At 41.1% G+C, this 13757-nt stretch overlaps 1 protein-coding gene across 4 annotated transcripts in view; it reads left to right on the top strand.

The window, feature by feature from the left end:
• Positions 1 to 13757, top strand: part of LOC138117316 (contactin-3-like) — a 94242-nt gene that overhangs the window by 43447 nt on the left and 37038 nt on the right. For all 4 annotated transcript variants that reach the window (XM_069027459.1, XM_069027460.1, XM_069027458.1 and 1 more), the window contains one exon: positions 3975 to 4070. In XM_069027459.1, the coding sequence (XP_068883560.1) occupies positions 3975 to 4070 (96 nt within the window). The remainder of the gene's footprint in view (positions 1 to 3974; positions 4071 to 13757) is intronic.

The following is a 13757-nucleotide window of genomic DNA, read 5'->3' as shown; positions in this document are numbered from 1 at the left end:
AAACAGGATTTGGTGTAATTTCTAGCAGTGTCTGCAAATCCTATGAAGTTCCTGTGTACAAAATTGGTGTCTGGGAGTGAAATATCACACAGGTTTCTTGACAAAATACGACATAACTCAGCATTGCCACAAGCCAGCAGTTGTGTGTGTGGAGCAGCTTTGTCATCAGAAATTCTCTGAATTTTTCATGGCATGATGTTCTGTGTCTTTTCAAAGCATGGCTGTAGTATTTGATGTGATCTTGCCCCATCCCTTCTTAAACAGACAAGATCACAGCAACCAGAAACATCTGGAAGGTGCTGGCAGGGAATGTGCTCAGCACGCTCTGCAGATGAGTTAATTTTTGTTCTTTTATAAAAATGTCACTGTTTTCAGTCTGTTTTACCTTACAGAGATGCTTCACGTCATGTTTTCCCCCCATGAATCCACAAATCCATGTCTTTTAATTGTCCTGGGTATCACAGGAGTGTTTAAATGTTGTTGTTCCTGATGCACAAAGCAGCTGTTTCAGGTTTCATACTCACTTTACTGTCACTGCACATCTTGGAATCTTTCTCACAACTTTAAGTCTCAGTGCTTGAGAGTGAAAACTTGGCTTATTAAACAGGAGAGAAGCCAGTGGAATGTGCAGTTTTCACATCGTTGTTTCTATGGGCAGGAACTCATCATGTTATTCTCACTTTGGGCAGAATTAAAGACTTTTCAACAAAGCTGAATTGTGGTATTTTTTCTCCATTTTATTGCCATGGCACGTGTATTTCAGTTGTATCAACTTTATGTACTTGGTACTAAAGCAATGAGGCAAATACATGTATTAGTAGGGGAAAGGAGAAGAAAATGCTGTTTCAGGAATCAGAAAGCCTTAGTTGCTAATTTTAAATGTTCTTCTATATGGCAAACTATAAAAAAGCAATAAAAGCATTTAATTTGCAAATTACAGTTCTAGATTGGTTTTTATGTTGGATTTTTTTTTCCCTTGTAGTTAGGATTTTTGTAGCGTTTTTACCAAAATATTTTCAGCGGCAGGATTAGAGCCTTTGCCTGGTAGGGTTAAGTAATTAAGGTGTTCATTTTGTCCATGAATTCTTGCATTTCAGATGAAAGGAGATTAGAAGTGAGGGGTAATAAATACAAGGAAGAAGTGAAAAGATTAAGGCAAGAGAAACTAATGAAAGCACTTCAGTTTGGTGACCAGTTTGAGAGAGTTTTAAAAATCTGACGATGAATAAGCTAGTGTTTAGTCCAGCAGATAAAATGCAGGAATACTTTGTGTTTCTGCCCTTTTCTTTCCCTGAACAATGGGATACTGTCATCCCATGGGTGCTGAAAAATGAGTCCTGTTTTGACTCACCGCTCCTCGAAACCGTCTTCTGTCCTGATCTCTGGTCTTTGTTTCCAGTTCTGTTTTATCTATTGAGACACTTCAGCAGGATAAGAGCCTCTGATTTCAGGGATACAGTTCAATCTGTACAAATAAACAAGCTTTGCCATTATTAGTCCACCTTTTAATGTATTTTATTTACCCTGTCAGTTTTCAGAGGACGTAATGTCCCTTCCCAATGAGTTCATGTAATAACTAGTTTTGTTAGAAGATACAGCTCTGCTCCCTGGTGTTATTGTGCTTGGAATTGTGGCTTTATTAAAAAAACCTGACAAAAACCTGACAAAGAAGCCCAAGGATAAACAATCACTCTTGATACACTTCCAAACATGCCTGGCTTTGACCTTCAGTCCTCTGAATCTGCTGCAGAAACACCTGAAAATCAGAGCAGCATTTTGTTTACAAGCAGCCAGTGCTCTCCAAGGTCAGAGATTGGGACTTATTTGTGTAATGCTAATAAAGAACCCTGCTCCTGTTTTGCATGTTGATATCTCACTGTGTTCAAAGCCGTGCCAGACAATGTGTAAAGAGAATACAGAAGTTTATAGAGAAATTGAGTGATGGTATGTTGCATCTGTGTGATGAGTCTGGTCCTTGAGCTGCTTGAGGGGGGTGGGGAGCTTCCTGCTCATTTGTGAAAAATGGTTCTTTTATTGTAGCATGGCTCATATTCTCCATTTTCAGATGGATTTGTGTTGCTTCCTGTTTCCCCAAAAACTGCTTTCCTGTGACAACAGTCTTCACTTGCAATCAGGGATTAATAATTTCAATTTTTACAGCATTGCAGGGCTGTGGTGTGTCATTGCCAGGTACCTCTGGGATGATGAGGATGTGCCTTCCCAATCCTTCAGCGTGTCCCACATCCCTTCCCAAGGTGCTCGCAGCCCAATCCCATCCTGCCCAAACAATTTGTTGGACAATACAAAGACAAGGAAGGTTCTGAAGGTCTTCAGTTGCAATAAATGAACACATGGGCTTAAAAACCAATTTCAGTTATGGAAATTGTATTACTTAAAATTTAAGGCTTGTGATGGTTGTGATGTAAGAGGGCAAAATGTGGTCTAAATTAATTCTATATGTAAAATACTAATTCTTTTGGTGTGATTCATCCTGAAACAGAGCCGTGTGTGTTCTCTGAGGTGCTGTCTGCTGCTGGTTTTTCCTTCCATGGCTCTGGGGAATGGTGTTGGGGCAGCTGGTGAATATATAATGTTATGGTGGAAAGATTAAGATGCTTTAAAGGCCTGAAATAATAATTTAAGGCTGTGTTGTTTCAACCTCGGAGTGAAATCAGTTTGGCTGTGGCTGTGTGTGACTTCTACATCATGTCCAGCAAAAGGATCTGAGTTTATTCTGAGGACACCTGCGTGGAAATTCACTTGGAAAGCTGAAAACAGCCCTTCTAAGAAACATTCCTGGGAACTTCGTGTGCACTAACCAAGGATTGTACAACACGCTCTTACTGCAGCATTTTTTTTAAAGGAAGCATTGAATTTCTAATGGCTCTTACTCTGTGTTCTCACTGTAACAGCTGTTGCTTTGCAGTAATAAAAAATGCTATATTTTGGTGAAATAGCTACTGTTGGTCAACTCACTACTCCTATGATGCTTGGTTATAAAGACAGCCTTATTTAAAGACTGCCTTAGTTTAGTGTCCTATACAAGGTTATAAACAAACATGGGGTGTTTTTTTAAATTGCCTTCTGTTCTGTTATGGGAAAATATGTAGTTTATTTATGGAAAAGCCTTTGTTAGTGTAGGAATTCGGTCTTGGTTTATATGGCATCTTATATTTAGCTTAGTTTAAGGGTGTAATGAGGCTCTGTTTTCTTGGGTCTTGACTCACCAGCTAGAGGGAAAGCCAGTGTAAATTTATGATAAAATATTTGCATTTATGGATACTGTGAAGTATTTTTTTCCCCCAAGAAGTGTCTGGACAATGCTGTGTGTGATTTTTGGGGTATCCTGTGCAAGGCCAGAGATGGACTCCATAATCTTTGTGGATCCCTTCCAACTCAGGGTATCCTGTGATCCTCACACAGCTTAAAATAATCCCAAAGTCAAGAGCAGAGCACTGGGTCAGCACACTGAGGTGCAAAGCCGTGGCTTAGGGATGTTCCAGGGGATTCTCCTGCAGGAATGTGGTCCAAGAGGTTCCTTTCCTGTTGGAAAGATCCATGTCTGTTTTCTGAATAGTTGTTATTAATGTTATCTTACAGTTGGATAGAGGAGCTCAGGAGGATCTTGATGCTGTTTTCATCATAACCTTCATTTCCAGAGACACAGTGGCTTCAGGACCTATTTTTAAGTCCCGCTCATTGGCTCCTTTTTGGGTATCAAAATCAGGGTAGCAGAAGCCAGGCATAAGAACAAAATTAGCCATGGGATCTGTTCAGTTATCTCGCTGCACATTAGCTCCCTTCAGCCCTGATTCTGTCATCCTCCCTCGTGCTGAGCAGCCTTTTCTACTGCAGCCACTGCACTGAACTCGCTGGGTTTGGTTGCATGCTAAGAGATGGGCATTTGAGAACGTGAGTCTCCTGTTGATGTTCCCTGTTTGCTGATACCCAGCTCACCTCTGTTTCCCTCGCAGATGGGGAGAACTCCAGGACGAAGATGAGGAGCGCGGTGTCGGTGCGGGAGGGCCAGGGGGTCGTGCTGCTCTGTGGGACACCCCCCCGGGCAGGAGGTAAGGGACCCTCGGGGCTGATGGGGCTGGGCAGGATCCCTGGAAATGCCAAAGAGCAGAACAAGAGCTAAATCTGGGTTCTGAAGTAACTGAAAGGAGAAAGGAACCAAAAACGGAGGAGGGGGAGGGAAGTATTTAAGAGGATTTACTTTTATCTCAAATTGCCTTTCTAGTTCCTAGGAATTTCTGTGCAGTTAATGTGTCTGATTTTTATGGTATTTCCTGTAATTAATGGAGTATCTTCTGGAGTTAGATTCTGCCCAATTTCACAAGTGCTGAGCCTCGATGAATCCGGTTCTCCCTGTGAGCAGACAATTGCAGAGAGGAGATTGTTGTCTTTAGCAGTGCTGGTGTCTGCCTGTGTTCTTGCAATCAAGACGTTCTGTGATGTGCTGGAATGATGCTGTGTAATTTAAACCACTGCTGTTCTGAGGGGATGAGAAAAGTGGATAGATGGATTCTTGGTGGACCAAAAGTTGGAAGTACATTTCCTCCCTCGTTCTGCATCTTCAGCCTTTGACTAATTGCTATTGAGCCTCAAGTCATATTTGAAAGGAACTGGTTTTATTGTTTGTAATTGATATGGAGTGCCATTATTGAAGGGCTGTGATGTTAAACATTAGATTTGATTGCAAAGACAAGGTAGTAGAAGCTAGACATTATATTCAATAATATAGGTATTGTGGCCCCATAAATTTGGCAGAGTCCAAGCAGACACAGCCATAAAGTGGCAATTTTACAACTGTCTGAGCTTGCAGAATTTTTTTCCCTCCAAACTGATACATACTCTTAAATCATCTTTATAGCCTTATAACAGCTTTGTCTTTCAGCAGCTGAGAAAATGGGTCATTCTCCCAGCTATCTGTAAGAATTAGAGTGATTAAATTTTGCTTCTAGATGCAGCCCAAAGTCTGCATCTCTCCCAGCTGTTCTTACAGCTGTGTCCTGTGTGTGGGTTTACACCCAGAGGTGATGGCCAAGCTGAGACAGCTCTGCCTGACTCTGGCAAGGTTTAAGTTTGAGGTGTGGAACAGGAGGAGATGCCAAACATGCTCGTGTTGCTGAGAACAGTGGTTGGAAGAGGTGAGAATTCCTTTTGCAGGCAGCAGATGGGAGGTGACTGACACCCCCACACTAATTGTGGTTCATGCAAAAACCAGAGCTGAGTGCTCCCAGAATTACCAAATGGGATTGAGAACTGGTACCAGAATTATTTCAGATCCTTGGCTTTGTCTGAGAGTTGGAGGATTAACTGTTAAAGTTTTCAGGACACATGGAGCAAGGTGGAAAAAAAATCCCCCTCCTCCTTTCTTCACTGAAATAAAGCTGTAGCAAGGTGACATCAAACACGTGGGGCCCCTGGGTCTGACAGGGCAGGATGCAGGGCAGGAAGTCTGGGATAAAACATCCAGCCAGAAAGCAGAAGTAGTTTGTTAGGAAGAGCAGGGATGGTTTAGGAACAGCTGACCTGGCCTGAGGGATGTTCAGCCCTTTCCAGATCAGTGATCTGACTTTTTCTTTTTACTTTGATTCTGTATTTATCGCGCTGAGCTGACAATTCCACACGCTGCTAATTCTAAAAACCTTCTCCACCAGCTTGTTTCCTCTCCCCCTCTAGCCCCCAAAATACTCTGCTTTTGTTTTCTGGCATGTTGTGCAGTTTCTAAGATCTGGCTAACTTAATTGCACTTATTTCTTGCATTCTCTGTAAGGAGTTTGCAAGAAGAGACTTGATTAAATAGTGATTATTCCTCCCTGTACAGCATTCCAGTTACAATAGACACCAGTGTTCATCCCAAAGTTCTTAGTGTGGAAAAAGAAAATTGCTTCCCTTCTACAATTTATCGCATTTTTTTCCTTGCATATCTTAGGCACAGATATTTACATAAGTCATATGAATGTCCCTTTTCAACAGGGAGCAAATTATTCGTGCAGTTAGCAGTGGTTTTGTCCTTTTGGAGTGTGCAGTTCCAGCTCCGTGGGGGTGTGCACATCCAGCATTCAAACCAACAATAGGACTCCATTTACGAATCACAAACCACTCCAATACTTTATTTAGAGCTAGCACATTTCCCCTTTGACATTCCCTTTCCAAGCAGCCTTGGTTGGGATTTACTGAATGAAGATTTGGTAAATGACCAGCTTTGAGTGTGAAGGCGTTCCCTCCCCCAAATGTTTTTCTGATCCAGCCTGGTTTTATGTCAGCTATTCCAAGTTGTATCATAATTGAGCAGTGATGTTTGGATAATTAAGATGGTCATCTGTCATTGTTCTGCATGGCCGTGCTTCTGGATCTTTTAATTCTGTGGCAGGGAACTTGTTAACCTTCTCTGGGCACCCTGTGCCAGGGCCTCCCCACCCTCTTGGTAAAGAATTTCATCCTAATATCCCATCTAATCTGTTAAAATCCCCCTTTTTTGCCACAAAAAAAACCAGTAAATCATCTCACCCACATACTCAAAAGGTAAAACAACATCAGAAATGGATTTATGTGGGTGTGCTACTTTTCCAGTTGTTACAACCTTTAAATTGCACTGAAATCTCTACAGCTATTTTGACTTTTTACTGTGTTACTGTTGCATCTTTAAGGGTTTTAAAGAGCTGTCGATCCAACAAACATTTCAATACCCAAAACTTAATGTTGGACACAGTTGATGTGCAGCTGGTTAAAAAACATTCATGTGATGCTAATTTTTGCCCATCCTGCCAAGAATGGAAAAGGCTAGACATATGGAGATCTAAAAATGATTTTTCTCTGCTATTGATTTTGTTCCAGAATTGGTATCTAACAAGTGACAAAGCCCTCAGTAAAGCAAATCTGCAAGTTCCTGTAGGGTTTTACCTCCTGTTACTACTGTACTGTATTGTGATTATTGTGTAGCTTGTCTTCAGCTGTTATTTCTGTTTCTATATATTGTGATTTATATTTGTTTAGTACAGCCAGTTTTCCTCATCTGGCATTGATTTTGGATTTATGAGGTATTTCTGCTCTTTGAGAGAGGAGGAGGCAATGAGGCATAGTCCTTTCATGTTATCTGGGGTGGTTTAAAGCTGCTTTATACACAGAGAAAAGGATGGCTTGTAATGGTACAAGTGAAGATTTGCTTGATGATTATTTGAACATTTAAACAAATTTTGGTTTGCCTGGAAAAACTCGACATTAGTTTTACATTGCTGTACTTCCTGCTCCATTATTCCCATGGGGAATGTGACCATAACCCAGGAGAACTTAAATAAATAACAGGAATTTTGTGGAGCTGATGAGCTGTCGGTTGGAAATTGCAAGGAAATTCTGCTTGTCTTAAATTCCTCATTAGCCTTGTGTGCTCTGTGTTCCTGTTTCATGCAATATGGCAGGGATGTTCCCACATGGACAATACAACAAGAACATGTCCTCCCTCTTTATATCATTCCCTGATAAATGTAGGCTTAATCCATAAGTGAGACTGGATTTGAAGGACAGGGATCAATTCAGCTCACAGCATATTGTGTCAGAGTTGTGACATGCTGATAGGAAATAATATTAGATCATGGAAAAATAGATCCCAGTTTATTGCTCAGTGTTTGCTGTGACAAATCCTTCACTGAATAATGTCATGTCTGTTCCAAATGAGTGTTTAGACTTGCAAATTTTTGCTCATGTCTCTTGTATTGCTATTCGGAGACCTGCAAGTTCCAGCAGGGCTCTCCTTCATGAATAACATGGCATGGGGAGAGTCTCAGATGCCAGAAATATCTGGATGCTCTGATTGCTTCTCTTCTGGAACTCTTGAATAGCAACGTGCTGCTTCTCATTGTTTTTTTTAATTTAACTATAAGTTAAATTAATTTTACATAGTTGGCTTTGGAAACATTTCACACCTTTAAAGCAAAGCAAAGTTAAACAGGTGGAACTCCAGAATGCGATGATTTCTTTCCTACTGCACATCAGTGTGGTGTGGAAAGGCTTGGGTTGGAAGAGACCTTAAAGATCTCATCCCATCCCCAGCCGTGGGCAGGGACACCTCCCACTGTCCCAGGCTGCTCCAAGCCCCATCCAGTCTGGCCTTGGACACTGCCAGGGATCCAGGGGCAGCCACAGCTGCTCTGGGCACCCTGTGCCAGGGCCTCCCCACCCTAAGTAAAGAATTTCTTCCTAATATCCCATCTAAACTCCCCTTTCAGGAGGTGAAAACCACCCTAGGTTTGCACCTTTGCTTTCTGCTTTTGTTGCAGGTTGTGGATGAGACACATCTGGGCCTGAGCAATAAATCACACTTGCAGAGGTTTTTGCACACAAATGTATTTTAAGGACAGTGGTACCTTGAATATTGGAAGAGCAATGGCCTTAAAAATGGTTCCATAGTGTTCTTGAGCTGTTTCAGTCTGCCAAGGAGAAATGGCATTTTTATTTAAAAACATATTTTTCAATAGTCCTGCTGGTGTCATCATCATCATCTGCACAAATTTCAGCTGACAGTTTGAAATCAAATGGTACCTGAGAGACGCTTGCATTTGTCCATATGAGGGAAAATAATACATGTTCCCAGCTGGATTTTCCAGTGATTTCTGTCTGCCAGAGCATTATTTTCACCACCAGTACCAAACCAGTGCTGCAGAGACACTCTGCTATGCCCTTTGTCAGATGCAGCCTTTCTGAAGCACTTTTTTCTTTTGACAAAGCTGTGTTCCAGGCTGAGGTAATTCAGGCTGAAATTAATATATCTTATTTATATATTTGTGCATCATCTTCAGTTACTTCATAGTGGATGTTTTTAAGCTGACATGGAAGTGTGTAACTGACATAAGAAGCTTTCAGCAGTTTCTTACCCCAAAGTCTGACAGAACTCTTTAACTCCATGTTCTGTTGTGGGGTATCTCTTGGAAGAATGGGGGGGGATGGAAAGAAAGGGAGAGGTAGATTAGGAAGAACCAAATTGCAAGAAAAAAATTCAGGTTGAACCTTTTCACTTACCCAGTCCCAGGTATCTCAGTTATGCCTTGGGGAAAAGAGGAGAAAATTGGAGAAAATAACTGCATTTGGCTCTCCACCAAGTTTCTTTTTATCCCTAAATTGTGACTGTGGGGTATTTCTCCTCCCGCTCTTTATTATCTTCTCTACTAAAATATTTGGGTTTTTTCTCTGGAAACAGGGTAATTGATTAGGAAGAGGCAGGAGGGAGATGGCTGCAGTCCCAGCACACAGTCCCAGCTGATCCCAGCACTCAGAACAAGAGTGCTGAAAGGAATTTTTGTTTTTCACAAGGACTTATCAAGTACCTGCTCCTAAAAGAGTGCAAGAGTACCAAATGAAAGTGTCCTTAATTACTGCTTCCATGTATAAATATCGGTGCCTTACTTTGAAAATTGACTCCTGGGTATTTCCATTACTTTCCCTTCGTTTATGTGCTTAATATTTAACATTCACAAGAAATGAGATTTATTTTAGTTCAGCAATAAACTAAACTATCACCTTTTTATCCTCAAAATTATTATAGGCAGGAAGCAATTTAAAATACTTCCAGCTATTGAAAAAGCACAACAGAGTTCTGGAAATGCTCTCAGCAATTAAATGTAAAGTTCTAGGGAGGTGATTAAAAGAACAATTTGTCACTTGCAGTGGATATGGCTAATGGGGATGTATTTACATATTGCTTCCTAAAGCACTTTCTTACTTTTCTGCCTACTTCCAGAGTGGGAACAGTGTGCTGAGAGCCAGGACACTTGGAATGACACAGCGAGTCTGGAACAATTAGTGCAGAAATGTGATAAAGAGGGACGAACCCGTCCTCCTCCTGCACGGCTCCAGGGGAAGCGAAATGGGGTTTTTTATTCAGCACTGGAACCCAACTGCAGCAGAGCCTTTTTGTCAGACTCTCATTAACATCTGGGCTTCCTTGGGAGCACCAAGGAACATTTAACCTGCCAGCTGAGGAGCAGTTTGCTATTAAAAGGTTGTGTTCAGTGTGAAAGCTGCCCCTGGCTAATGGTCCCTTTCCAGCAGGCAGGGCCACGTGCTGAGCCCTTCTCCAGGGAATGTGCTCGGTGGAGTTGGACTTACCATGAGGGGGTTTGGTGTTAATAAAGAGATCAGCTGCCAGGCTGGAACATCTGTTTCCCAAGGATGAGCTTAGAAATGTGGGTGCTTTAAGTACTGTGGTGAGCATTGCTTTTGACGCTGCCTTAGCGGCTTGGAAAAGCTCCACCAATTATGAAGTGTAGGGAACAAGTGATCTTTAGGGCTGTTTGACATCCCTGTGGCAGCTGAACACAGGTGACAGATCTGTGTGTGCAGTCACCTCTTGGCCAGTTCTGTGGCTGTGCTGTAGGCTGGGGAACAGGAGAGGAAAATACAATTTACCACGTTTGAAGAATTGCATCTGTTTTTACATCAAACTGAAGCTCATTCCAAAATCAGAAAAACGAGTGGACTCTTACCCTATTCCATTTAAAAATGAAAATTAGGTTTTAGCCTGAAGTAGGAACCTTGCAACTTCAGCTGAAACATTTCAATATTCTCATTAAATGAGTAGATTGAAATTGCAAGATACTGTGTGTGTGTCTCAAGCTGCTCTCATTGTTCTGGGCTGTTCCATACACAGAAGTTGCATGCCTGATTACCTGCACAGCAGGCTGAAAATTGATCTGGTATATTTTAGCTATAAAATAATTCACCTTTTATGCCAAAACAATTAATGTTATACATTAGTTTCAAGTCAGAGTGTTGCTGTTACACTGTGGAATAAAATTAATTTCTTGGGATACGTTCTTCACTTTTTGTAGCTGTACTTGTATTCCCATCCTGCAGTTTACATTTTGTATAAACAGAAATTCAGCCAGAAGAGTTATTCTGCAGAGTTCAGGTGAAATTTCAGTGGTTGGGAAAACGCTACACCTATTTTAACCAGATCATCACTGCCTCACCTTACTCCTGGAGGCCACAATTCAAGCCCTGCTGTAGATGGGTTTTGTAATTGTCATTCTTTTTATAGAGAGGACATTAACAAAAAGTAAACTACCAACCCATAGTTTGTTCTCTGAAGTGTGGTTGCAGCTAAAGACTTTTTCATTATCAGTGATAGAATTACTTGAATGCCAACATCCTGGGACCCCCCTGGGAAATGCACAGTTGTGAGCATTGGTTTGGTTTGGTTTTCCCAGCTGGACATACCTAGGATAGTTTTTAACTTCTGGGCATTGCATGTGTGCAAGAATAGACCCTAAACCCTTGAAATTACGTACAATTTATCTCAGATGAAATTCTGAACTGTTTTTCCATTGCCCAAATGGTGCCATTCCTGACAGTGGCACCTCGTGACGTTTTAAGCTCCAGTTTCCACATACATTTTGGGAGCACATAAACACCCTGTCTTACGCCTCCGGTGCAGAAGATTTTTATTTGGAAAGCAACCTGGAATGTTTACCAGAAGAAATGAGGGAGATGTTACTTGTTTTATGGTGCAGAGAAAGGATTACCAAGAGCAGCTGGTGTTGGGGGCTTGCCCAGGGGAGGACAGGGTGAACTAAGGGCAGGAAAGTTGGCCCAAATAAGAAAGGAGACATATTAAAGAGAAGTTTGAAGGTAATTTACATAAAATAAAACCAGTTATACTCCTGGGGGCACTCACATTCCAGTATCCCAATCCCACAGCAGTGCAATCCAAGGATTTTCCTTCAGGGAGATGAGGACAGTTTGCACCCAAGAGCATCCTCTGCAACCTTAATGCACTTTTACCTCATTAATTAATTTCCTACTTCTGAGTAGTTTGTTTGCCCTTCCCCAGAGGTCCCTGTGCAGAGCTGTAGCAGTGGAGATAAATGAACATTTTTGTGGGTGGCTGTCCCACAAAACCCAACCTGAATGCTCAGGGTGAGCTCTCAGAGCTCCTCCCTCCCGCGTGATGCTCATCCACAAACAAGAGACTTTGCTCCCTTTTCTGCCATTTCATCACAGTTTGAGCTGAAATTGGGCCAAATCATGAACTAATTGGTTTCTTCTTTAATTATGGAGTCTGTTATTATCCTCTCAAAATCGGTGTTACTTTTCCATTATTTTTAACTCGGAGGTAGAGCATTCAAAAGAGCTGTTTGCTGCAAATTTCCGTGTTTTAATTGCAGTTTCTGTCATTGCTAAATTCTGTCTGATTGCTTTCTTGCAAACGGTTTTCCAGGAGCCACGTGCCATCCTGTGGGATCAGCAGAGAGCCAGTTGGAGACACAAAATACCAGGATATTTCAGCTTCCCCTTGTGTCTTTGCTACAGAATATTGTGAAATCAGAGCTGGAGAAGTGCATGAAATAATTAGGATTTGGGTATCAGTGATTGGCATGAAACTTCTTTCTGTTTTGGTGGTTGTTTTTTTTCTGTTTGCTTGGTTTTATGGATTTTTGGGATTTTTTTTTAACCTCTAAGTATTGTTTAGTCAGCTCTGTGCACCCCCAAATCAGGAATTTTCATTTATTACCAGGTTTATTTATGGAAACACCCGCTTGGCTAATTCAAATCCAGTCCATTTTGAACATTTTAAATCTCCTTCAGAAGAATGTTGTTCACATCACTTACTTGTGGCTATTTCAGAAGTCTTATTTAGGTGTGAATTATGGGGCTGGCAGGTAAGTATTAAGCGGGTGTAGAGCAGTGATGGCCCAGAAGATGAGGAGCAAGAGCTGACATTATTTGTGCAAATAATGGATAAAATGAACTTTATGAATTGTCCTTCTCCTTTCGATCATAGGTCTGTGTGCCCTTTTTTGTCCCAAAACTTCTGCTTGGCCAACTTCCTGAACTGAATTATAATTTTGGATTTCCCCCACTGCTGTTGTCACTTAAATTCTGTTTACAAGAAGTAAGATCACCCTGGTTCTGTTAGTGATTCCCAGTCATATGTTGCAATCTCCCTTAAAAGAAATATGTAATACAATTTAAAGCCTTATTTTCAAAAGGATGTGCATGAACTTAAGGCTTGACTTTGAACATAGTTAAAAACCAATAAATGTGTGGGGTTTACCCCATTATGTTCCTTTAGCAACAGTAATTTGGGGTTTTTTAGGGTTCATAAATGGCAGGAAATGACCCTGGTAAACCTCAAAGGCCATGGTGATTTAATCACTGAACTTCATAAAGAATTCAGGTTTAAAAATGGCAGGTGATTTTATAAGCATTTTTTAATTGAGCACCTAGGTGCACAAAAGGCCTGCAACAGTGTGAACATGCTGAGTGTGTTGGAGACTGCACAGTAAATAATAATCAAATAATGCAAAATAAAGAGAAGCCGCCAACCAAGACGTAGTAAACAAATAAAAATTGAGTAATAACTGTAATTTCCAATACCTTATCCACGTATGGTTGCCAAATAAGGAAAAAATGCATTGGAAAGCAAAGGCTTAGGACTCCAAGGAAGCCCAGGAGAGACCTATTACTTCCATTTATAACAGAAAATCAACTGAAAACTTGTAATTGACAGAAAGGGAGTGAGTTTGTGTCCCTGGAGGTGCCCTAAGATCAGCAACAGGCAAATGGTGTAAACATAATAAATCACACCACAAGTTGTTTAATATGATCGGGTTCTTTTTTTTACTTTAGAAAATAAGAATACAATTTCATAAAGGAAAATAAATATGAAATGAGGTAGTGGTGGTGGGGCACAGGGAAAGAAAGACCCTCGTCTTTCTCAAGAGAGTCAGTGAAAGTATGTGTTGAATGGGGAA

Source organism: Aphelocoma coerulescens, chromosome 12 (assembly GCF_041296385.1).
Source record: "Aphelocoma coerulescens isolate FSJ_1873_10779 chromosome 12, UR_Acoe_1.0, whole genome shotgun sequence".
Taxonomy (NCBI): domain Eukaryota; kingdom Metazoa; phylum Chordata; class Aves; order Passeriformes; family Corvidae; genus Aphelocoma; species Aphelocoma coerulescens.
Note: the sequence above shows the minus strand (reverse complement) of the source record. Positions and strands in the feature narration are given on the sequence as shown.